We start from the raw sequence: 26,859 nt of genomic DNA on the forward strand, positions 1-26,859 counted from the left end.
CTGTGGTAAGAAAGGTACCAGCTTTAGAAGTGTATAGTGCTTGGGTTCTTGTTTTTAAAATTTTTGTAATTTAAAGAAATCATTTCTTGACAAAACAGTTCTAATTTATTTGAGCCATCATTAGAGTGGGCTTCTTTTTGGGACATAGTTCTTTGATCTGCATCATAGATGGAGTGACCTAGGATTTCAGGAACCTTTTTGTCATAAATGAAGGTGCTACTAATAATTATTCCAGGACAGCAAGCATTAACTAATACTGTCCTTAAGTGTGCTAAAATTTGTGGTCATCCTAGTTTTAGGGAATGCAGGTCTTTGGATATATTTCAGTAAATTAATGGCAGAAAGTCTTTGAGTTGAGTTGTGTTCAGCACAGGAGCCATTCAGCATGTTCTCTGAGTTGTTGACAGCTGGAGGAGGCAGAGGATACTAAAGTGTTGACTACTTTATATTTTACAAAGTTGGGTTCTTGGAATTATTAGCTCTTTTTAGTTATTATCAACTGTGTATTATGAAATCTAGTGTTTAGTGGAAGTGTTTTTTTTCATGATTGAATGTGGTTTTAATTAGCTTGTTATTTGTGATGTTTTATCACCTATCTAATTCTTTGTGTTCAATTAAAAATTTTTTTGGTTTATTTTGAGGCCTCCAATTATTCTTGATGTTTGTCAGATTTCCTAAATGTATTGCATTTCATTTATGCCCTCCATTTAATATATGTTAATGACATATTTTCTAGGAAAAAATATCAGTTTATCTTAATGAAGACTAATGGATTGTCAAGAACAAGGATTTTCTGTGGTCTTCTGTATAAAGATATTTTATGATTAAGTATACATTGTTTTGTATTGAGACAAAGAACAGATTGGGGACTGCATTATTAAGTGAGATGGAGTTCTCATAGTCATATACAGTGATCTCTAGATGTCAATAAGTATTATTTATGAGTGTGTTTCAACTTTTTGGTATCATATTATTTTCATCTATATTAAAGGAATTTGAGAAAATAGGAATAAAACTATGGAGATACTGGTAAACTGGAATGTTATGTGCATCCTTAAGTTTGTTTATTGGTCCTGGGAAGGGTGTGTGTGCGTGTGGGTGTGGGTGTGGGTGTTGAGTACAGGACAGATTTATAAAATAAATTTTTTGAACCTCAAGGGGAAAAATTCATTTAATTTAAAATTGTTCAGGCTGAGTGTCACCAAAGGTAAGAAAACATCAAGTGCTTGTTTTTCAAATATTGACAAGGATTGATTAGCAATGAAAATTAAGAGTGCAAAATTAGAAGGTATTCATTTTAGGACAACATGAGGTGAGCATAAATTGAATAAGGATTATACATTTAATTAGTATAATGCAAATTGATCTTAGGTAATTTTGTTTGGGAAATAATATAAAAAGCTAGTTCAGAAACTTGTACTTTTTGCTTTAACATAGTTATTATTAGTGTTCTATCTTAATGCATAATATATTTTTATAGAATAAAATGTGAATGTTTTAGAGCCTAATGATTTCTCTGTTAGTCATTCCCAGTACCATGCAGGAGAAGTCAGTTTGTGAATCTGAGAATATGTTTCCCATGCTACCTCAGGGTATAACTCCACCAGGGACTGCTCCGGCTGTCGCTTCAATGAGCAGCATCAACAACACAGTTTCAACACCTGCCAGTTATAATACGAAGAATGACCCCAGGGGACTCAGTGTGTTCAAACAGGAGAAGCAGAAGGTTTGTTTTAGGGAGCTAACAGCTATAGGAGTCTGCTAGTGTTACTGGTTACGTTAATGTAGTTACCTAGCACGTATATGGTATTGAGTGTATTATGTGAAGCAGATAGAATTGACATTTTAGCCATGTTTAAAAATACAATAGAACCACAAATTGCTTGAAAATCATGCACCGAAACTATTCTCTGTTCTAAAAAAGCAAATTGAATACTTAATAAAATCTCAGTAGTGAGCAGGACAAATGGAAGTTGAACATTATTATGAAGTTGGTATAATTTTTTCTTTCATTGAGATTTGGGGAGCATTCTCTAAAAAAGGAGTTAGGAGTTTGTTTGAATAGATGAGCAGTAAAGGCAGGAGCTGGCAAATGTTGCTATCCAGGCAAGTATTTTGTCGTATATATTTTTAAAAAAGATAAATAAAATTACTATTTTATATTTTGTTATCAAACACAAATAATGGTAATCCCTCTTTAACTGTTATAGTTAGTTATTTACAGTACCCATGGTAGGAGAATTTGTGGTTAAACCCTAAATATCTTAGGTCATAGTTGAACGTGTGTGTTTGTATGTGTGTGTGTGCAGTTAACATTCACTCAAGTAAGATGACAGCACATCAGTAAGATAAATGGTGACTTTGGGTGGTGTAATGGTTGCTATATGATTCTCTTTACCGTTGTTTGCTTGCTAGAAACTTCAGGAACCCCATAGTTTGAACAGGTTGGTTATACTTTGATTTGGCTTTGCAGAGAATATGTATACTAAGGCTTAAAAATTTGATCCTTTATCTAAATGTCTAATACTTTATTGATTTTGTGATTTTAGTTACTTATTTCTGGGAATCATGATTCTACAGAAATAGTAAATTGGTTTTTTAGAGTGAAAATAAGTCTCAGTAACCTTGTTATTCAAATACTCTCTCTTCCCAGGTTAAGGCCTTAATTATGCCTCTGACAGTTTTATGCCATAGCTGTTAGTGTTAGTCTTTTAATTCCCTTTGCGTACATTTATACCCCTTAACTGCTAATACTCGCAAGAACGTAGCCCTGTAGTTAAATTCTTTAGCTCCTTTGTCCTTCTCAGGGCTTCACTTGCAAACACCTGTTTTGCCTTCTATTTTACTTTTCCCCTTCTGTTTCCAATCCCTTGCTCTCTTTTTCTGATTACCTCTAACAGGAATAATTTAAAATATTAGAATTGAAATTCTGAAGGTTGTTAAAAAGGAATATGGAAGTGAATTCTATAATACATGGATGGAAAGGGATTACTGCAGAGAGGCTCAGTAATCTAAAATAGTGGAAAATGTACAAGATGTGGCATAGTTTCTTGTCTTACTTGATACCATGGCCTTGACCTTCCCATTTATTCTAGTTTGCAGTGTTAAATATAATGTTCATATACTGTTACTATTCATCAAGTTTCCTAAGAGTCACAGCATGTTGAATCCTTCTAGTGTGCTTGTTTCATGGTTCTCAGAGCAACCAGTCTTCTCTTTCTGGACCAGTTTCTGAAGCAACTCTCAAGGAATGAGCTGTTTTCCTGGAGCCAAACCTCACTAATGGAGCTCCTGAATGGAAGTATATACTTAAAGTCCCAACAGCCTTAGTGTTCCCATCAGGCTCTTCAGATGGTTGCTACATGAATGACTCAGCCCCCTGCCCAACTCCCTGTCTTTTTTTTTTTTTTTTAAACTCCCAATTAAGTTAGGTTATATATGCTTATACTTTAAATATACACAAATAAATTAGATTTCATTGCATCTGCTACGTATGTTGACTGGTTTGTAGGGGGCCTAAATAATAGTATCTGGTGGAAGTGTACTCCAAGTAACTTGTTTTATGTCTTACTTGATTCACTGTTGAAAATGTGTTTAAGCTTCACTGTATCCTTTGTGTCCTATATGTTTATGCTCCACAAATTGGTTATGACATTTTCCTTTTGTTATAAAAGCAATATAACATTAAGAAAAATTTCAGTGAAAAAGAAAAATCAAATTCTACCAATGAGAGATATTTGTTGACATGTTATTTAAAGTGCTGGAGAGAGGGAAGCTACCCATCAAATGTGTAACAAGAGTGAGATGTTTATTTATTATTTTTTGAGAGAGTGTGCACACATGTACACACAAGCCCGGGAGGGGCAGAGGGAAAGAGAATATCAAGCCAGCCCCACACTGAGCATGGAGCTCCATGGGCTCCATTTCACGACCTTGAGATAGTGACCTGAGCTGAACTCGAGTTGGAGGCTTAACTGACTGAACCACCCAGGCATCCTAAGTAATTTTAGTTAGGCACAGAATAATTAATTTCACCATGTCATTTAAAATGATAAAACATATACATATAAATGGATAACGATAAAAATGTTACAGTGCATGCTGGTTTTATAAAATGTGCATATGACAAAATATTGGAAGATACTATTTGAATTTTTTTTTTTAACATTTATTTATTTTTGAGAGACAGAGACAGAGCACAAGCAGGGGAGGGGCAGTGAGAGAGAGAGAGAGAGAGAGAGAGAGAGAGAGAGAGAGACAGACAGACACAGAATCCGAAGCAGGCTGCAGGCTCTGAGCAAGCTGTCAGCACAGAACCTGATGTGGGGCTCAAACCCACGAACTGTGAGGTCATGACCTGAGCTGAAGTCGGATCCTCAACTGACTGAGCCACCCAGGCACCCCTGGAAGATACTATTTAAATAATAGTTGAGCTGAGTTGATGAGATTGGTAGTTTGCTCTCCTTCCCTCTCATAATTCTAAATTTTCTGGAATTTAAAGAATTTATTTAAAAATAAAAAAGCCAGTTGTGAAGATTTTGAGGATTCTACATTTTAATTTTTTTCTCTTATTGGCCTCATGTATCTCCTCTTAATTTTTAGTCAACATTCTGGTATGAGTCAATTTTTTTCCAAATTCTTAGAACCTGAGGATTCTTTAGTTGCCGTAGTATTGACTGTTGGTTTCATCTTTATAGAGGAAGGCAGTGAACTGCCCTTATTTTCAGAATTTGGACTTGTTCTAGGTTGGAATTGGAGCATACTTGAAAAGTCATTTTGAAATGAATTCTAATTACTATTAAGGGAAAGAGAAGATTGGTGGAGAGAAGATAGACCTGATACAGATTTTTAATAATAGAGAGGGACAAGGGAGGATAGGGTGAAGAACAAGAAAGCTAGCAAGAGAAAAACTCAGAGGAGGAAATTGGAAGTAGGCTTCTTAGAAACCCATCACAGCCTGAGAAGCTTCTGAAGGAAAATATAAAACTCTTGAGTGTTGACAGGTCAGATATGTGGTGTTGTACATTGGAACCTCATTATAACATTATTAATTTTTAATGGATTTAGGGATAGTGATCAAATCACATTCCCTTCATAAGAAATACTAGTTTTACTCCTTGAACAAACAACTATTTACATTTAATATAAATTTGGAACCTGGGATGGTGTGATAGGTGTATAACCTATAATTAAATCTTACTGAGGACTGTGGAATGCCATAAAGTTGAAGTGTTTTTTTAGAGCTTCTATCTGAATAAAACAATTTTTAAAATCTAACATGTTAAATTTCTAGCAAGTAAAATTTTAGTTAAAGAGATGATTCATTGCACTAATAACTGTTAAGATGTGTGTGTGATGGTATAAATGACATAAGGGCAAAGGATATTGAGGCACGTTAGACCACAGGCTCAGGAACGCTTACTCAATTAGGCACTGCCCTAGATGTTTACCTATATTGGGTAAGCTGGTAAGAATGACAATTTTGGGGCTCACAGTTTTAAAACTGTCTAAGCGCTATGGTGATTCCATATTAAGTTTCATGAATTAAAGCAAACAGTGTTCAAAATGATTTGAAAGAATCATTTACGTTTAACTCCCCTTCTCTTTTTTTCCCCATGATATGTTTGTGTTCATTATCTCCCCTCTAGTGTTTAATTTTTTTTTTTTTTCAACATTTTTTATTTATTTTTGGGACAGAGAGAGACAGAGCATGAACGGGGGAGGGGCAGAGAGAGAGGGAGACACAGAATCGGAAACAGGCTCCAGGCTCCGAGCCATCAGCCCAGAGCCCGACGCGGGGCTCAAACTCACGGACCGCGAGATCGTGACCTGGCTGAAGTCGGACGCTTAACCGACTGCGCCACCCAGGCGCCCCACCCCTCTAGTGTTTATATCCTTCAGTTATTTTTCCCATTAATAGAAGTTAGGTTTTCTTTTAAATGTTTTTCTTAGGTAGTCTCCTAATTTCATTGGAATTATTACGATAATGTCCCCCCCCTCCCCCCCCGAATCTCATTTGAATTGCAGAATCAGAGCACTAAAAATGACCTTCATATTTGGATTTTGGTTGGCGTCAGTCAGCATACTTTTCATTGAATAACCACTCTAGGCCAAAGTGCTGGGTTTAGGGGTAAATGCAAAGAGAAATGACTCTTGCTCTCCTAGCCTTTGAAGTGTTGTAGGAAAGAACATCAAAAATACATTATTATGATATATGATAAGTGCTATGGTAGAGGTAAGTGCACAGGGTTTGGGGACTAGAGGAGGGAGTGGGCTGCTTATTTTGACTTCTCTAACTGCCGACCTTTATTGATTTAGTCCTTCTAAAAATTGTTCACAGATGACTGTAATGTTTGGAATTAAAAAAAAATTTGTATTAATGGAATCACAACCTCAAAAATTTGCATTTAAATAATTTTTTTGGAAAAGAAAAGTGTGGAGTTTCAACTTGTATTTATTTGTTTAAAATCTCTAAGGAGATTTGGTTAGTTAAAAAAGTCCCACTGTCTTTGTAATACAGAATGATCTGGAACCCAGCAAAACTGTTCCACTGAACGCCTCTAAACAGGATGGACCCATGCCAAAACCGCATAGTGTTTCACTCAATGATACTGAAACAAGGAAACTCATGGAAGAATGTAAAAGACTTCAGGGAGAAATGATGAAACTATCAGAAGAAAATCGACACCTGAGAGTAAGTTGCTTTTTGAAAATAAGTTGGGTTAAATGAAGGCATAGGATATGTGAATATTATTAGGCCATTTTATCTGTCCGTTTTTAAATTTATCCTTGGTCAGTTCTTTTTTTCCAATTTGATTATGTCTTTGCTTCCTACTCTGGCCTCTTTTACAGTTTTACCATGGCTTCTCATTGCCTGCAGGTTCCTTCCCTACTAGATGTCCTAGTTATTTGTGATCTGGCCTGTGGCATTAAGCTTCCTCTCTTGTTAGTAACTTCCTTCACATATGCCCTAGTCATGTGAAGCGCCTGAAATGGTGCTGCCCCACAAAGTAGGGACATAGGAGGCTGTTCAGCACTTGAAATGGGGTTTGAATTGACACACGTTGGGAGTGTAAAATACTCCTTGATTTATTCGACTTAGTACAGAAAAGTAAAATAGATCTTTTTTATATTGTTATTTATTGAAATAGTATTTTGGTTATATGGGATTGAATAAAATGGAATATATTGGATTGAATTTTGGTTCTGTTGGATTGCGTTTTATTATTAAAATTCATTTAACCATTTTCTTTTTACCTTTTCAACGTGTTGTTAGAAAATGTACAAGTATGTAAGTGGCTCACATTTGAAGCTCATGTTATGTTTGTATTGGACAGCGTTGGACTAGAGTATCCTGAAGAAGCCTCTCTGATTATGATCTCTTTTTCGCTTTCTCAAATTTTTCCTTCTGACTGGAATGCCCTGAAATCCTGTTCTGCCCTGACCAGCATTTTCATACACGTGCTCTTGTCTTTTGGTACTCGGTTCTTGTCATCTTTTCAGTATAACCTTTTCTAGGACTTTCTTCCCCTTAGAAGACAAGAAACACGGTTTTGGAATGCTGTCTCCTTTGTTTCCGTGAAGACTCTGTCAAGTTACTGTTCCTGTTTGTCGGAGGTCTTTCTCCCTCTAGTGGGCGGTAGTGCTTTTGGGGGCAAGGACTGTACTCATTCATCTTTGCATTCATAGAACATGCATACAGTAGTCATTCATATATATGAATAAATGGATGAACTGGTGGATGAGGACTAATTTGAATATGTGTGGAGTGTATTAATAATATACCTTTGAAAAATAATTACTTATTTCAAGACCTGAATACTTTTAAATTACCTTTTTAGGCTTTGAAGCTTTTTGTATCAAAAGTAGATGATACAAAAATGTATAGAAGTAATAAATAAGCTAAACGAAGGGACTTAATCTACATTTGATTATTCCATCTGTTGGATGTATATAGAACTATATGTACTCTGGATCAGAGGCACTGTATCTTGAATTGATCTGTGCTGAAATAATTGTCTATCTTCCTGTTTCACAGTACCCCTCAGGGGCCCCCAGCACCTCTCTGGATAGTGGAAAGATTATCTTCATTTCACACCTATATCTACACACCATGGATTTTTAAGGATGCTGTTTTCGTTACCTTTATTTTATCTGCCATGACTTCCGTGGCACAGTTCTCTTCTTTGATGAAAGATGTGCTCCTTAGCATACTCAGTACATTTGTTCCTCTCTTTGCGGGAGGGGAGAAGTGGAAATAGTAAGAATAGCATAAGTAGGGCAGGGCTGGAAAATAGGAAGAGTGGACGGGGAGAGAGGTGAGTGAGATTTGGGTGCTGGTCTCTCTTTATAGGCTGATGTTCTGTAGGAGATGTTATTTGAAAAAGCATTCTGCTGTTTAAAAGGTGAAACCAAAGAACTTGAAGACCATTGGCTTATAGAATCAGTTACAGGCCCTTTAACATTTCATACATAAGGCCCATGATAATTTGTTGGCAGATTAACTTTCTTGAACATGTCTGATCACTGTTCCTTTTTATCTCTCTGGGCCTATGGTTCTTAATCCAGGCTGTGCATCTGAATCTCTTAGCGCTTTTTAAAAATACGTATGTCTAGGCCCTCCCCAGACCTAGGAAATCAGAATCACTAGGAGGATTCTCTAAAGTTCGTGCCAGGTTTGAGAATCATTGTTCTCTTCACACAGGACTAATGAACATAAGACAAAAAAAAAATCCCACAAACCCTCAGAGAATCTACTAATTGCCCGTAAAACAGTATGAGCTGAGGTGGACTCTTTTACTTGGTATTAGTAAGCATACTAGAGAAATCAATGTGAGAAAAGAAAAATTAGCTTGCACTAAGGAAGTAAAAATCTGCCCTGTCATTCATCTGGCTGGGATGATGGAGACAGATAAAGTCAGTTGCCTAGGTAACAGATATCAGTATTTTTCCCAAGGTCACACTGTGGCCGGTAAAGGGTCCTAACAACTTCCTACTTTGAGTGACTTCTGCTTTCTTACTGAGAAACCTTGTCCCCTAAAATCATACTGTCAGAAAACATTGCTGTGTGAAATCATATCAGTAAGAACCAAGCGACCCACTCTTGCCTAGAGGATCTGAGTCACTTTGACACAGGGAAGCAGCCTTTCTCTCCAGATCTAGGGGCACGGTGTCAAAAGAGGGGGTGGGTTCTGTATACAACATTCCGTAGCTGTTGTAGTTTGTTGTTTCCGAGGAAGCAGGATTTGGTGTCTCCTTTGTAGTCAAGACCCAGTGCTGACACAGGGGCCTCCTGCTTTGAGTTTATCAAAACACTTGTTAAGTTTTATCCTGAAATTCCCTCTTCCTCCAAATCTTGTAAAATCCTGCCTTTTCTTTTGGCCAGATAGTCCCTGTGCCTCTGCTGTGTGGATGCCCTGGTTGCAGTGTGTCCATAAACCTGTCACACCACAGCTTTGTTCCTGGTGGTCTTTGGTATCCAGTGTAAAAATACTATGGGCCACCACGGAAATCAGTGCATGCACAGAACTCTTCCTTACTTGTATTAGTACATTTTAGCAGGGTGTTTTCCTTCTGTATAAATATAGCTGTACCTGATTTTTCAGTTTGTTAGGAGTACAATTTTCAGCTCTAGTTTTTAAAATCACCCTAGAAAGTCATCTTAATGCTGGTTAGTGTGGTTAATCCCTGTTCCCATCCCAGCCACGTGCACACTGATCTGCTTTCTGCCCATAGATTTTTAGTTCGGCAGTTTTACCGTGTGCATACTTGTTTTTAAAACCTCTTTTTGTGCGTATGTTTTTTTCTAGGATGAAGGCTTAAGGCTCAGAAAGGTAGCACATTCGGATAAACCTGGATCCACCTCAGCTGCATCCTTCAGAGATAATGTCGCCAGTCCTCTTCCTTCCCTTCTTGTCGTAATTGCAGCCATTTTCATCGGGTTCTTTCTAGGGAAGTTCATCTTGTAGAGTGAAGCATGCAGAGTGCTATTTCTTTTTTTTTCTCTTGACCAGAAAAAGATTTGTTTACCTACCATTTCACTGGTAGTATGGCCCACGGTGACCATTTTTTTTTTTTTTTTTTTTTTTTTTTTTTGTGTATACAGCGTCATATAGGCTTTGCCTTTAATGATCTCTTACGGTTAGAAAACACAATAAAACAAACTGTTCGGCTCCTGGACAAATTGTATATTACCAGATCATCACTAGCAGATGTCAGTTGCACATTCAGTCCTTTATGAAATTCATAAATAAAGAATTGTTCTTTCTTTGTGGTTTTAATAAGAGTTCAAGAATTGTTCAGAGTCTTGTAAATGTTATTTTAATAATCCCTTTAAATTTTATCTGTTGCTGTTACCTCTTGAAATATGATTTATTTAGATTGCTAATCCCACTCATTCAGGAAATGCCAAGAGGTATTCTGTGGGGAAATGGTGCCTCTTACAGTGTAAATTTTCTCCTTTACCTTTGCTAATATCATGGCAGAATTTTTCTTATCCCTTGTGAGGCAGTTGTTGACTGAGTTTTTCATCCTTACAATCCTGTCCCATGGTATTTAACATAAAAAAAAATAAAACTGTTAACAGATTCTTGCTCGATAGCTTGTTTGTGTGTCGTGTCATTAGGTGGGGATACCAGGGAGTCCACTGTGTGGTAATTTGAAGTTTATGATGCATAATTTTATCTTGTATTGAAACCCTTTCATATATTACAGTATTTGTAGTTAAAAGTCCTCATTCTGTTAAGGAAAGGAATTGATAACATTTCAAGCTACTTTTGGTATTTTGGAAGATTACAGTCAGTTTGTCTTCAAGATAATATAAAATAAGGAAACCCATGAGAATAAAAATACTGTAATTTTAGTCAGTTTATATGTATGTGCCTTGTGGCTCTGTTGCATTTGATTTATCCCATTCTTAACAGTTTCTTCTAGTGTCTTCTCAAGGAAGGCTAATTCTTCATGGTTCTCGTCAAGTGCTTTTTAACCAGCCTAATAATTACTTTTATTTTAGGACATTTCATAATAATAGTTAAAAGTAGCTGTTTTTCCTGTCCAATCTGACATCAAGAGGAAATTTCTGTTACGGAAATTTGGAATTACGAAGCAAGCCTTGGGAATTTTCTTTGTGGAAAATGACTTTATCCTTTGCAAATCTACCTGTCAATGTGAAACACACTTTCAGTGTAAATATGCATTTTAAGGTATGATACTTTCATGCACTTAGTCTTACGTATTCATTAATTTCACTTGTGCTAGCATAGAAAACTTTGGAACCAGAGACAGTATATTCGGGTTTTCTACTGAGTGCAGTCTGTCACAAGTGAGTCTTGATTCTTGAAAATATGTGTTAGTTTTGTAAAAGATGCACTTCTTTCTGAAAGGGCAATTGGACTTTGGGACTTGATGTGGTACAATGAAGTATGTTAGGCCCAGGTCTCTGTGTACATTTTATAAACGAGTGAAATGTTCCCTTGAAGTATTTTGGTTGGCCTTTTCATTTCAAGTATGTTTTGAATTTGTCAGGTCACATGTATTGTGTCATTGTGCTCTATGGTATCTTTTAGAAAACCTCTTGCTTGTGTGCAAAAGTTACTAAAAACACAAGTAATGCCTGTCCATCACTAGCATGCTACTACAGGTAATGCTTCCATTGTTGTTCCAACCCTTTCTAGTCACTGTAAAATTTCCCTCCCTTTCTGATAACTGGAAAAGCATGCTCACGAAACGTGTTGCATTTTGTCCCATACATGCAGAATCAGTACTTCCATGGCTTAAAGCTCTCTGTGTAATCAGCATTATTGGTGATAAGTACTAAGCTTAATATTTCATAGGTATAATTTTTTTAAAAATTTGAGTTCTCAAAAATTTAGCAAAATCCCGTTTTATGGGAATGCTCCTTAGAACTCATTTATTTCAGCCCCTTTGTTTTATAGTCGTGGAATCTGAGGCCTTTCTGAGAATTAAGGGAACTTGTCCTGTGTCTCATGTAGGTAGAGGCAGGGCTGGAACTAGAAATCTGCTCTCCTGACTCTAGTGTCTTTTCTGGTAACTTTGCAGAAAGAAATTTGTCCTAATTTGACATGACTGAAATTACAAACATAAGATGCTATTTGATAAACGTATGTGAAATTTCCCATCATAAAATTGTATTCCAGGCTACTGTTGAATAGTCTCATGTATATGTTTGGTTTTAGTGTTTTGGTTAGAAATCCCGCCGCCCCCCCCCCCCCCCCCGGGAATCAATACTGTGAAATAGAATGTATTTTTAGATAGGCATTTTACAGAATGCATTCTGCAAAGGTTGATTCTGGGGTAGATTGTAGTCTGGGCAGCATCTGCAAAATAAAGTATACATGGGCTTTTTAACTGCTTTACATGTCGGGAGATGCTCTCGTTGTATAGAAGACTTCATTTCTACTCTTTTTAATTGCTGTATCAAATGTGATCAGATTATTTTACTACCAACAGTTACTTTGAAAGACTCCAACTGTATTAATTGACTGATAATACATAGATTAAATTGTTTGTCTTCACTCCTTACATGTTTAGAAATTTTTGCTTTGTCTGCCTGCTTACTTGTGTATGTAAGCATGAGGGAAATCTGTTGCTAACATTGAAATCACAGTCAGGTAACTAAGGCCTTAAGTTCATATGTGACGCTAAATGCACTACCTTATTTCATTCTTTCTATAACTAATGTACCTTAACTCTGCCCGTTCTTGTATTTACAAGAAACATATTTAAGAATTGTATTCTGAGTGTGTGGTTTGTTACCTCTTAAAAAAGTGATGACACTTGGAAAAAAAGTATGTGTTAATTTCAAAAAAAAAAAAAAAAAATTCTGGTCAAACAAAATAATTTTACTTTCTCCTTCAAGTATCTTAACTAAGAAGTTCTCTTAAAACTGATACTATCTGCTTTGGGGATTTGTTTTGGATTTTAATCATTCAAAATACACCCCTTTGAAAACCAAGTTTTATCAAGATAAACACAAAGTTCTTACCAGGGTACTTTGAAAACATTCAAGTGATGATTTTCCTAGAGCTTTGCACATTCCTATTCAGTGACTTTGGTGTGTGCATAGGTTTTTAAAAATTAACCTTTATGAGAGGGAAAGATCAATGTTTACCGTGTGGAAAAACAACCAACTAAGAAGGTAAATGATCTTTATTTTCTAGCTTTCAAAAGAACTCAAACTATTGCGTGAATAAATAAACTGTTTAAAGACGGGGTGAAGTGTCGTTTTCCTTTCCAAGAAACAAAAGAAAAAAAAAGGAATTTCATTTCAACAGATTATGATGGTTTGTATGTGTATGTTCTGTTACATAGTAATAGTCGGTCTCTCACTGGCGCTTGAGTTCTGATGGCATATCGTCTTTTGCTTAGTGACCTAGAGGTAAAGTACTTTTTAGTGGGAAGTGGGAACAGCTGGGTTTTTCAGTTCTATGTTTGATAGCGCGCTGTTATTAGAAGCCATGCTCCTGGAGAGTTCTGTGCAGGAACAGTGACCTCTTGGGATTGCTCAGCCTGATGGAGGTTGGTGTGAAGAAGTTTGAACATCTATCCTTAAAAAAAGGAAATTTTATCTTCCTACGTTTCTGACTATAGAAATAATATGTTCATTTTAGGGAATTTGGAAAATAAATTGTAAAAAGTCATGGCAAATCCTGCCATCCAGCAGCATCGATTTGTGTGAACATTTATTTCCCTGTAGTATTAATTAAGCCCTTTAGGCATAATCATCATACATACAACTTTGTATCCCATACTTTCCCTTAATCCTTTCTCTGTAGTGTATTGAAAACCAAGTAGAAGTGATTGCAAAATTGCTTTATGTTTACAATCGCGTTCTTGGCCATAAGGTTATGAACATTTTATGTATGATGGAAAGCTTGATTGGTCAGGTGGGTTCCCTTTCTAGTTAGGCACATCCTCCTACTTACCTCATTTCTTTTGTTGTAGAACTCTGTTTCTTATTTTCCAGGTCCTTTGTATTAACACCCATCTTGAAAGAAGGTGCAGGGAACTGTTAAGATAACTATTCATTCTGGTATTCAGCTCCGGTAGTACATTAACTCATGTGAGAAGCTTAAAAAAATACTGATGCTTGAACAGTACGTCCAGTGATAGATAATTGGCCTGGAGTGGTGACCTGGCATGGTCATTTGTTTTTAGCTCTAGTCATTTTAATCTGCAACCAGACAACTGCTTTATATAGGCTTCTAAATGCCAAAGCCAGATACAAATTAAGTTTATGTGAGCCTTAAGTCTTACAGTATGGGGAAATTGCATTTTCAGCATTCTTTGTATATTAATCTTAAAAAAGTAAGTTGCAGGAGTCACCTTTAGGTATTGCTTAATTCCAGAGCTATCTGTAAAAGTTAAGATTGTTAAAACACAGGCAAATGTTTTGTAGATAAATGTGAGCCATCTGCAAAAGTGAGAAATTTTATGGGATTCACTTTTAATTACCACTTTGCTGACAACCCAAGTGATTATCTTTACTCACCTAAGAAATGTATTTTGCCTGTCAGATATTTCTCAAAGCATGAGCTGGTTTTCAAGGTTCTTACAAGTATGTGCCAGGTATTTTATGTCAACTCATTTAATCGTCACTCAGATCCTTATTAGTGTGTTAAAGAAGGGTTATGTAACCAAGGCTGGAGTGGTCTTTTAAGATTTAACCATTATAGCGGTGCCTGGGTGTCTCAGTCGGTTAAGCACCCCAACTTTGGCTTAGGTCATGATCTCGTGGTCCATGGGGTTTGAGCCCCACGTCGGGCTCTGTGCTGACAGCTCAGAGCCTGAAGCCTGCCTTTGGATTCTGTGTCTCCCTCTCTCTCTGCCCCTCCCCTGCTCATGCTCTGTTTCTCTCTCTCAAAAATAAACATTAAAAAAAAAAGGTTTAATCATTAAAGTATCTGAATTTTGACATCATGGTGTAAATTCTTAACACTGTTCTACAAGGAACAAAGGGTGCCAAGTAATACAGATATTTAAGACTTGAGGAAAAATACATATTTTTTTGAGGGAGAGAAGTTACACCTAAATTCTAAGAAAGTGGTACGGAGAGTTGAAATTGTAAGTGATTGAAAACTTTTACATACCTGAGCAATAAGAACTCCTCATTTTAGTACTTTTCTTGTTTCAAGGAGTAGAGGTCTGGTAGGAGTTACAGAATGGTGTTAATACGGTTTGGGAGGGGGCAAACTTGGTTTTTGTGTGCTACGTTAATCTAAAAGTATATCCTTAAATGTGTAATATGTAGGTAAATATATGAGGGGTGTATCATGCCACTTTAAACTTAGGGAAATATTTCACTTGAGAAATTCCAACTTGTGAGAAATCAAAGGAAAGTTTTGTTGCAAAGTATTTCGATGCCTTTTCGCTATCAAGCAAAGTTTATAATTTTACTGAAGTAAACTTTAGATTTTCACTTAAAAAGTTTAATGATCATATTTAATGATCATGTTTAATGTATCAAATAAGTGAATTGTCTCCCCAAGGGAAAAATGCTGTTGCATTTTGCGACTCGCATGGAATTTGTCCTTTGGGGAATTTCATTATATATGTTTTAATATATGTAAGAAACCATGATTTCTTAGATTTTACTGCAGTGAGGCAGTGTCTTAATAAGAACTGTAACGTTAATTGGGTAAAGTGGTTCTTTTGTAAGGTAAGTTGTGGGTGGAATGGGAATTTCAGGGGGTTGAGTATATTGGAACATATGCCAGAAGTGCAAAAATTTGTGTTAATCATGTTTGCATAGCGATGTAGTAAGAGACTGCTCCTGTCACTGAGAACAAGTCTTGTGACATCTTTGCATTTAGTTGAGGTAATAAATGGTATAAATGTTTCCAACAAATGGTGTTTTAAACTACTTAAATGTGTAAATAATCCTTCCCATCCACCTCTTGATCTCTTAACTCCAGAAAGGTACACTGCAGATGCCAATAGATCATGGGATTTTACGTTCATATAATGTGTTCCCCATCTTGTAGTGTGGGGATCGGAGGGGCTGTTGTGGCTGCAGAATGCTGTTACCTTTTGCTTTGATTTTACTGTTACCATTATGAAGTTTTCCCCAGGTTTCGTTTTCCCATTTAGGTTTTTTTTTTTTTTTTTTTAAGGAGCAAGTCCTCAAAAATAACTGAAATCTCCTTTATACCCTTCCCTGAGCACATTTTCCTTTGTCAGGCCACTAGCATGAGGTTTGTGTGTATCGTCGTTGTCCGTGCATAGATTTTACTACATATGTGTATGTAATAATCTGTTACGTAGTGTGTTTTGTCTGTTTTAAAATGTGACATAAGTGTTTTTTACTTAGAATATTTCTTATTCACCTAAAATGTCTTATTCGGAAGTCCCCACGCTTTGAAGTAGGGTATCCTCTTCATATACTTGTGTGTATATGTTCATGAACTAACACACTCCACTGTATCAGCTTCGATCTGTGTTTCTGTTGCTGCTTATGCTACAATTGAAATTCTGACACTAATACCTACCAAAGGCCTTGCCACTGCTGAAGCTGCAGGCCAGGGGACAGTTGGTGGGACAAATGTAGTCCTAACAGCTATCTGCTACTATGTGTTACTGTGTATGTACATATGCACACATAATTTCAGTTAAAAGATTTTTTTTTTTTAAGTTTATTTTTGGGAGCGAGCGCGCGAGCAGGGGAGGGGCAGAGAGAGAGGGAGACACAGAATCCGAAGCAGGCTCCAGGCTCCGAGCTGTCAGCACAGAGCCCGACGCGGGGCTTGAACTCGTGAGCCGTGAGATCGAGACTGAGCCACCCAGGTGCCCCCATAATTTTAGAAGTAAAACAAGCCTAAGGGAAAAGACGAGGTGCTCAAGTACACGTGGGAGATCGCATTACTGTGCATCTTGGCTGTTTGTGCTTGGAGACTGCGTATGTGCACGTGTGTGTTGTTAGGGGAGTGGTTTCTCTTGTACATTCCTAAAAATAGAAAGATGCCCCCCCCCCCCCCCAAAGCCCTGGAAAAGACTTGGAGCACAGGACTTGCGTTCCCATGGGCAATAATTTGCCGGGGCCAAGTAGCAGTTCCACCTACAGTTCTCCTCTCTTCTCGTGCTAGTGACCTGCACAAGCACTGTCTGCCTGAATATGTGACTCGGCTGAACTACTCCCTGCATAATACCGAATTCTTCCCTGCCCTGCACACTGGCGAGAGCGCCAGTGGGATGTACAGTGGGATCTAGGGGGATCCTATGGTCAGGAGGCAAAAGGATACTTACCGACACTTGTACCTAGTCAACAGGTGTTTGGGCCCAGAATGCCCCCAAAACATTGTCAATTGGAACAGGCATAAGGTTTGAGGAACAAGAAAAACTGTTTTTATGGGGTACCTACTGTATCTCAGGTAGTTTATTTACACTATCTCCTCTTCAGAACAACCTTTTAAACATTTTAACAGAGAAGAACTTGGAGAAATGAACTTGTCCGTTCAGTGGTGGTCGATTTCCCACCACTGGGCCCGCCCCTGTGCCATATCGCTTTTCAGAAAGGGAAATGATGCTGTGAACTAGTCTTCATGGCATTAATTCACTTACAAAGAGAGCTTGCTTCGGTCTTGGTCACTCCATTGGAAGTATAAAATATTGTTTCTGCTTTTGAAGATCTTGGCAAAGAATACACCTACAGCTCATTACACACTACACTAGTGGCCAGAGGGTGGGGTGTGGCAGCAACAAGCTTACAGAATTTAAGGTATTTTGGAATTCAGACTCTTTATAGCTGGCCTTTCAGCCAGTTAACCTAGATTGATAGCTTTATAAGTGGTATTTATAGCATTATAGTTTCATATATTAAGCATGAGTAGCCTGGGAAGGAAGCATATGAAAGTGGTTAGGAGCTCGGGATCTGGAGTGATGTTGTGTAAGGCCGTAATTTTGGTTTGGTCACTTTACTAGTTACGACCTTGGGCGTTTTATTTCTCTGTGCCTCAGCTTTCTCCTCCGTAAAGACGGGATACTAACCAGGCCTGCATCCCTGGGTGTGCAGGGAATAGAAGAGGGGCGGCTCCTGGAGCAGAGGGTGGCACCAAGCTCAGCGAATGTCAGCAGTTACTGTTTACATACACGTGAGGTGGGAAATTGGGCAGTTGTCGGACGGGTTATTTGCCTTAAAAATTAAACGGGGTATCCAGACGGTGGCTATTTGCCTTGGAATTTTGTTTTTGAACTTACTAACCAGTTCTGCAGTTGAAGGCATTATCTGGCCACATAGACGCAACAGACTTTTATCGAGCACCTGTGGGGAGCCAGCAGGAGAGACAGCGTGGACTTCTGAGGTTAGACAAACTTGGATTTGGAACTCAGCTGTGCCCTTGACGGGACATGTGCTCTTGAACAAAGTGATGGAACCTCTCCAAAGTGCAGCTTTGTCGCCAATGATGCCATCCGGTTTTCACCTTCCTCTTGTAACCTTGTAGGGTTGCGGTGAGGACTGTAAGACAGTTTGAAGAATGTAGCATAGTTTCTGGTACCTAATAAACATGGAAATTGCATTTTTACTCTGTCCTTCACTCACGTATCAAAACGATATGGCAAGAATTTACGAGTTTTAAGAGTTGCTTAATGATAATGGATGATCTTGAGTTAGAAAATGTAAAAACACTTTAACATTTAAAAGAGGCTATTCTTGTAGGTAAGCAGCCTATGGGTGTCAAGCGTGATGCACATTTCTTTTTTCTGAATGTGAAGGTGACATTGATTCATTATAGAAGCTTGGAAATTATAGAAGAAATATATAGTAGGACAAACTTCAGGATCCCACTCCCCAGAGACAACTTGTTATTAACAGCTTTTTAAGTGTCTAGGTGAATATCAGATCTATGTAATGTTTTATTTAGTGTAAATATATATTAATAGTAGCAAAATCAACATGGATGCTTTTGTAAACCAATTGGCAATTAACTTAATTCACTTCTTACCTGGAAACAGTTTTTGAAATTGTTTAGTACAAAAACACCCATATACGCTTCAGGCAGTTTAACCAATTGTTAGCATTTTGCCCCACTTCCTTCAATATTTGTGCTCTCTTCACACCTAAATATATATACACATTTTTCTGCATACGTACATATGTGCACACACATGCATTCACGTATAACATACATGTATACACACGTACGTTCACAAATGTGCATATATACCCATGTTCTGTTTTAAAACCAAGACTAATTTACAAATAGCATTTGGCATGCATCTATGACCCCTAGCCACTTCAGTGCGTATTCCCTAGGAATAAGGCCTTTCTCTTGCATAATCCTACAGCAGCTGTCACCTTGAATACACTGAAAACTGAGAGAATACTTACTTTTCCCAAACCCATCGTCCACATCCATCCAATGTCATTTATAGCATTCCCTCCGGGGCCAGATCCAGGCTGGGGTCCCATGTTGCATTTAATTGTCGTGTCTCTTTGGTGTCTAATCTGAAACAGTTCTCAGACTTGGTCTTTTATTACATCGATGTTTCTGAAGCATACAGTCATCCCTCACCTTTATTTAAAATGGAGTATCTCTCATTGGGCTTTCTTTGACATTTCCTCACGATTAGTTTTAGATTCCAGAGTCTTAGCTGGATTACTACAGAAATGGTATTCTGTCCTCAGGACCTCATGCCCAGGGACCCGTGAGGTTCTGCCCCTCATTGTGAAGAAGGCACAGAAAGAGGATGGACACACTCTGGACTTCGGGCTCTGGAGTCACACTGCCTAGGTTCGAATGCTGGCTTTGCCCTGTCACCCTTGGGGAGCTTTCAGCATTGTTGTGTCTCAGTTTCCTCCTCCGTGAAACAGGGATTTAAAAAGTGCATTGATACCCACCTCCTAAGGTTCTTTGAATTTAATGACTTAACCTAGGTAGAGTGCTGAAGAAAGTGACTGGCTCATAGTTAACACCGTAGGTACTAGGCATCATTGTCCGTATTGGTTCTCCCAACCATATAAGTATTACCGTTATGTTGAAAAGTTAAGAAACAAAGCCTCAGAAATGCTAAAATGCTATGTGCATTGTTTCAGCTCATACAGGTAGGATTCTAATTCTCATAAGCTACCTACTGAGCTTTCCTTATTCGTGATAATCTCTATTTCGGTTTTATAAGATCTGCTGCAAGCACACGCGATTTCTACAGACGAGGTTTGGGAGATTTCGGAAGAGCACATTGTTGTCTCACATGGTGACGGAGCCTCTTGGAGAGAAGTTGGGGTCATTCCCACACTCAGTCTCTGTAGAGAAGTATCTGTGTTGTGCTCTGGCTCCGCCTTTGACCAGAACTCATTCATTTGGGAGGTAGTGATCATTGTTGAAGTGGGCACCACCAGATGAAACAGATTCATATTATTTTGAAAGATCTTGGAACATTTGTGGAAAATATTTAGAGCTTTATAAGGATCAAAAGGGTGCTAATTTCCAAGTTGACTCTCAGGCATGGTGATAAAATTTGAAGTTTTCCTTTATGTGACTTTACAAGTGTGTTTGGATAGAACTGTGATCACTTGGGACCTGCATATCCCTTTGTCTTTCTTCATTTTTGGAGGAGGCTTCCTTTCTGTGCATTGGCACAGGCAGAGGAAACATGCTGAAAACAAGCTAGGTCTTCTCTCCTTTGCATAGATATTCACGTGAAATGATGTAGATCTCTAGCAACGTCAGTCGTCTGATTTTGGGAAAGGATTTGATTCCGTTGATTTTGTAGAGGGGAAACCCTGCAATCCAGAAACTCTCACTGCAAAAAGTGAAGTAGACGTATAAGCAGAACCAAGCCCCGTCCAGGTGGCAGTCACCCAATGGCATGTATGGAATTCCTGGGTATTTTCCACACCATGCTAGCAAAACACCACCCATTTCCTACCTGCCCTGACTCCTGTCTCTCGAGTCATTAGTGGGTCGGGGCAGTGAGGTGGAGAGAATGGAAGGAGGGCAACAAGCTGAGCTTATCGAAAGGAAGAACTGAACCAGGAAAGATGGAAACAGTGCAGTTGTTTTTTCAAAAACTGTTTTTATATTTATTTATTTATTTATTTATTTACTTACTATCTATCTATTTATTTATTTATTTATTTATTTATTTATTTATCTATTTGTTTATTTATTTTTGAGAGTTAGAGTGAGACAGAGAGTGAGCTGGGGAGGGGCAGAGAGAGAAGGACACACAGAATCCAAAGCAGAATCTCATGAACCGTGAGATCACGACCTGAGCCGAAGTCAGATACTCAACCGACTGAGCCACCCAGGTGCCCCTGTGACTGGTTTTTCAGCCAGACTTCATTCCCTCTTCTTTTCGTAGCGAAACCCTGATGCCCTTCTGGGGAACTATTAGTGTCCTGTGGCCGCTGTAACAAATGACCACAAATGTAGTGGCTACAAACAACACAAATTTATTACAGTTCTGGAGCAGGTTGAAAGTCCAAAATCAGTCCCTGGACTCCCAAGTCTGAGCCATTTGCAAGGTTGCCTTCCTTGAGGAGGCTCCAGGGGAGAACCTCTTTCTTGCCTTTTCCATCATCTAGAGGCCACCTGCCTGCTTGGGCGGGTGCCTCCCAGCTCAGCAACCACATCACACTGACCTCTGCTTCCGTATCACCCCTTCGCTTGCTACGACCCTCCTGCCTTCTTCTTACAGACCCTGTGATGACAGTGCCCACTTGGATAATCCAGGATTATCTCTTCATTGCAGGGCCCTTCACCCAGTCACGTCTACAAAGTCCCTTTGCGTAAGGCAATATCTCCACACATTCTGGGGATTAGGACGTTGGCATCTTTGGGGGCCACTATTCTGCTGACCACAGGCACCATCGTTTCCTCACTCTCTGAGTTCTTTGGGTTGGACCCCACTTCCAGCAGAGGGGAAGTAGAAGAGCTTGATCTAAACCAAATGGTACAATCCCATTGGTTCAGAGAGGAGTGTGACACAGCCCATGGAATAAGACAAAACTGCACCCCTTAAGGGGATTTCAGGTTTTCTTTTTTTTTGGTTCAGTCCATCCCTTTCAGATTAGTTTAGTCTTTCTCATGTTCAGCTCAAGGTTCATCACCAACTCTACTGTCGTCTCAAAGATTTGGATTTGGACCAGGGCTGCTTGCTGGTCGTTGGGTCTCAGAAGCACGCTGCCCCGAAGTTTTCCTGTTTCATTCTGATCTCACAGTGTCCTGCCATCTCCCCCCCACCTCCACTTGTCTCTCTAGACTGACTTTCTGCTCCTTCCTTCACTCTGTCCTGCTGGCCTGTGGGTATTTGTGGAATACTCCAGGACATTCTAGGCTCAGAGACTGACATTGTTGCCTCTGTGTGAATGCTCCCCTGTGTCCTGTGGCTCACCCTCACTTCTCTCAGGCTTTCACTCTGGAGACCTTCCCTGGTCTCTCCAGCCCAAACCGTACCACTCTGCCTCCTTCCGTGTGCTCTGTTCCCATGTGTCCGTCACTCCCATTGAATATGCTGCGTACTTGATCTGTTTATTGTCTGCTCTAACACCAGAATGAAAATTCTGTAAGAGCAGGGGTTTTACGTCTTTGTTCACTGCTGGGCCCTCAGTGCCTAGAACTGACTGATGTATAGTAGATGCTCAATAAACGTTTGTTAGGGGAGGATGACAGGGAGCCAGAGGGAGGGTACAATCATGCATGCACACAGGTTAACAACATAAAATGCATTCTTCCTATGGGATTTGGTTAAAACCCCACCTTGCCTCAGTCTGACTACAGCCCTTACCCTTCTCCTTACCCTAATCTGCACAGAGCTTCAGAATTCACCATGTGTGATCAACAGACTTCTTCTAGGGATGGCCGTTGGCCACCAGGCTCTCACAGAACCCTACATATCAAATGCAGAAGAAACTTCAGAGCCAGGAGGAGGGGCTGGTTTCCTTCCTCATTTTCACATTTGTTCTGAATTCCTCTTGCAACAGCTCCTACCATTTCTAACGCACTCCATTTGTGCCCACTCCCCTCCTTGCTCCACGGCTGTTCTCTACTCATGGCCTCATGGCTTCCCGTTACCATAACATGGCAGCTCGTGGCTCCACACCCTCCTCTCTCCCTGCTCTCTCCCTGCTCTCTCCCTTTCTCCCTGCTCTCTACCCTGCTCTCGCAGCTCCCAGTGACTTCACAGGGTGGGGTTCTAGTTTCTGATCTCCCCTCTCTGGTGGCTCTGCCGTCCACACACCTCTGCCACTCACTCTCCAGTCTTCCTGGAGGTTGTCACCACCAGGACAGAAATGCCCCGGGGAGCTTGGCTGCAGATACACCACTTTGCAACCATGGCTGTCTTTTCATCTTTGTGCAGAAATACCCTCTGTGGCCGTAATTTTTGACCCTAACTCTTCGAGCCACAAAACGGACCACTTTCTCACTAAGAAGAGTTTTTTTTGTTTTGTGTTTTTGTCCTCATTTAGATTTGGTTCCACTGTCTATGATTATAATCCTGCTTCAACAATACTTGTAACTTTATTGATTCCACTCACCATCCCCGTCTAGCAAACACCAACCCCTCTCTGGGTTGAGAGAACCATCTAAGCCCCAGGGAAGGTTCTAGAAAATGCAGAGGCCTTAAGGTGGCTCGGGCATCCCTTTCATTTTAATTTAGGGCCCTTTACGTACTGCATTCAAGATGAGCACGTGGGTATAAAACCAAACAACTTTGTCTTTAGGAAGTGAACTTATGCTGGCCTCTTAATGATCGTTGGGACCCCAGGGACTGGGACTTTTCTGGAACGGTATTGATGTGCCCATTGGTAGTTATTCTGGGAGGTGGTTATTTGGAAATGAGGTAAGCCTTGGGTCTTGGGGAAAGAGAGACTTCCGGTGTTCTTCGGACCCCAATCCAAGAACAGGGAGGCAGGGCCAGCTTGGGTGATCCGGGATCTGCCCATGCTCTTGTGGAACTTGGTTTCTTCTGACCAGGGAGATATGCTGGCAGGGAGGCCTCTGGGGGTGGGGGGTTCTTTCCAGCCTAAGGGGACATGTGTGTTCTTGCCTTACTCTCAAGCAACGGGAGCAACATGAGGAGAGGAAGGCCCCTTCCCTGATCAAGGGGCCTGGGGCTCAGGTGGGAATGTCTCAACTCAGCCACCGGAGTTCTTAGGGTAGAATGGCAGCCAGGGTGTGAATCTGAAGAGTAGATCATGAAGAGCTGGCAGTTTTCCTGAGAGAAACTCTCAAACAGCTTCCTTAGACCCGTGAGGAGTCGCCGGTGAATCTCAGGGAAGGGCAGTGGAGCTGAGCTGAGCTGAGCCTCTGAGACCAGCAGGCAGGGATTGGCTTTCAGGGAAGAGCCAGAGGGCACTCCCCGTATGTCTTGCTATTCCAGGAGGTGGCAACAGGTGAAGTCGGTGGCGGGGGGTGGGTGGGGGTGGGGTGGGGAGACTGGGTGGTGGCAAAACTGCCTCTGAGTGTCCTCGTAGATGTCCAGGGGGCAGCCCCACGTGCACCGCGTGCTTCGTGCTTGACCCCTTAATCCTATTATGAAGATACGCGTGGCCTTAATTTGCTGATTGGGTCAGATTTATATAACAATTAGTGTTACTCGTAAGTGGTATCGGTTTGAAATAGGAATCAGCTCGCTGAGTTGTTTTAGGATCATAAAGCTTCCCGAGGAAGACACAAATCGCCAACCAACTCCCGAGAGTGACCCTTGCAGTAGATCTTCCAAAATACTCAGGGGGAAATGCACGTCTTCTCTTCCAGCATCACATGGAAGGAGTAGCTCGGGGTTCTCCATCGATGAAATGTTGGCGATTGTGCTAAATCATTTACTCTTACGGAATTCTCTGTAATATCTCAACCCCAATATTTCAACTATTGTGATGTGTTTGAAAAGGGAATCATAATCACTTCTTTGATTCAAGTAACACCTATACTTGGAGGGTTTGTTTTGTTTTGTTTTGTTTTATGCTTTCTAAAACTAGGTTAACTACATTTGAGTTCTTAATCTCCAAAGCTTTACTGATTTTATATTGGCTAAATGGCCCTGCTGAATTTCAAGGTAAACGAGGAAGGCTTCTTGGAAGTTCTGATGTGTCGCACTCTGCATCTTGGGCAGCTAGGTTGTCGGTGGGGGTGGGGCTATGTTCCACAGAAGGAATTGGGCCAATGGCTTTTCTCAACTTCGGCGTTCAGAGTACATTTTGTTTAAATTTGGTACCTCCAACACCATGCACCTCATATCCTTTCATTTTTCTTGAAGTTAAACAATAACCACCTGAAACACCTACTTTTCACTTTTTAAATAGTAAATCAAAGGCTAGGGAACTCTCAAAATGAATTTTTGCAAAATTTAATCCTGCCACCAGGTGGCAGTGTGGTCTCATGTCTTGAGGCTTTCTGGATGATGAAAAACCCAAGTTGGTTTATCCCAATTGCACAGATGTGTGAATTCCTCTTAAAAATCCACATCAGAAACAAAATCAAACTATTATGTTTTTCACTCAAATTTTAATGACCAACTGAAGGGAGTGTTTGTCTTGATTTTTAAGGATAAATACAAAACTTCTTGCCCCTCGGAATATATCAGATAGTTGATATAAAGTTTGTTTTCCCATTATAAAATTGGGATAATTACAGCAATAATGTGGGTGAACCCTTTAATCTTTGATTAAAATATATTATAGAATAATATCTTTAATTTCATTATTAACTTTCACCTGTGTGACTTACTTTGTTGCAGGTATTAATTTTTTATAATATCTTATAATTGCATAAGGTGTTTATTTTTACCTGGTCCTCCCCTCAGATGTTGAATAGCTTTTTGATTTAACGATTGAAATTGTTAAATTCTGACTTCCATATGTAGCCTCCCTCCCTCCCCAGGTTAACATATAAATGGCCGGTCCTACCTGCCACTTGTCAAATGGAAACTGGCCAAGGGAAGAGCAAAGCTTGAGCAAGGGCTTAAAAATAATAATATTTTAAAAAGCGAAAACTCCTCAATTTCTTATTGTACAAAAGAATGTATGTCTTTGTTTTCCCATTTTGCTTGATTCTCTGTGTTTGTATTTTATTAGGCAAAACAGCCACCTGTCTCAGTCTTGAAGGAGTGGTCTTGCGTAGGTGATGAAACGTCTCGTTCAACCTAGCCCTGGCTCTTGAGCCTTTGTGTTGCCCAACTGCCTGATTTATTCTTGGTATGTCCCCATGGTTGAGGGTGTGTGAAGACCCGTCTTGATGTGGTCTTTTTATCCTTTGTTGTGAGGAAGCAGTTCATCTGGTTTTCAGAGGGAAATAACCCATATGTGACTATAGATGAGGTGTGTCCATGGGAGGAGGTGAGTTCAGGATCTTTCTAAACCACCATCTTGTGGAAATCTCCACAATGCTGTGTTTTTGTTTTTAGTAATTTGTCGCTTTGTATTTCTCCTTTGGTCACCTGCTTTATTCTGATAGAGTGTGTGTGTGTGTGTGTGTGTGTGTGTGTGTGTGTGTGTGGTGATTTGGTGGCAGTGGGGTAAGAGGTTCCTGGCTCCTGGGGAGCTCTGGGACCTTGGTAGGTGGGGCCTTGGTAGGGCATTTGCTCTGCCTTGGTTACCTGTAGGCAGGCCCAGTCTGTGCCTTCATGGAGAACCTGCCCACCAGGCTTCTCCCCAGCTCTGCACGTATTTTCCTCTGAAGGATCTTCCCGCCATCTACAGATGCTGCTCCCGCCAGATCCACAGCACCCTTGATCTGGGAAGGCCCTGCTCTCTGATTGGTGGGCTAGCCCAAACTGTACTTGGTCCCTCAAGTAGCCTTGTGTCCCCTCACTGCCCAGCTCCCCTCTGTGCTCTGAGCTGTAGCCTGACCTTGCATCGTCTCTTCCACCCCCAACTCCTAGTCTAATCATAATGATGGACGGGGG

General features: G+C 39.8%; 1 protein-coding gene across 2 annotated transcripts in view; it reads left to right on the forward strand.

Moving 5' to 3' along the window:
• The window catches only part of VAPA (VAMP associated protein A), a 45,498-nt gene extending 34,901 nt beyond the window's left edge, over window positions 1-10,597 (forward strand). Inside the window, exons 5-7 of one of the 2 annotated variants that reach the window (XM_058692715.1) lie at window positions 1,592-1,726; window positions 6,521-6,694; window positions 9,810-10,597. In XM_058692715.1, the coding sequence (XP_058548698.1) occupies window positions 1,592-1,726; window positions 6,521-6,694; window positions 9,810-9,968 (468 nt within the window). In that variant the 3' untranslated portion in view covers window positions 9,969-10,597. The remainder of the gene's footprint in view (window positions 1-1,591; window positions 1,727-6,520; window positions 6,695-9,809) is intronic. The other variant, XM_058692716.1, reaches the window with a different exon arrangement.
• The last annotated feature ends 16,262 nt before the right edge of the window (window positions 10,598-26,859 follow it).

The sequence above is a fragment of the Neofelis nebulosa genome, chromosome 11 (assembly GCF_028018385.1).
Source record: "Neofelis nebulosa isolate mNeoNeb1 chromosome 11, mNeoNeb1.pri, whole genome shotgun sequence".
Taxonomy (NCBI): domain Eukaryota; kingdom Metazoa; phylum Chordata; class Mammalia; order Carnivora; family Felidae; genus Neofelis; species Neofelis nebulosa.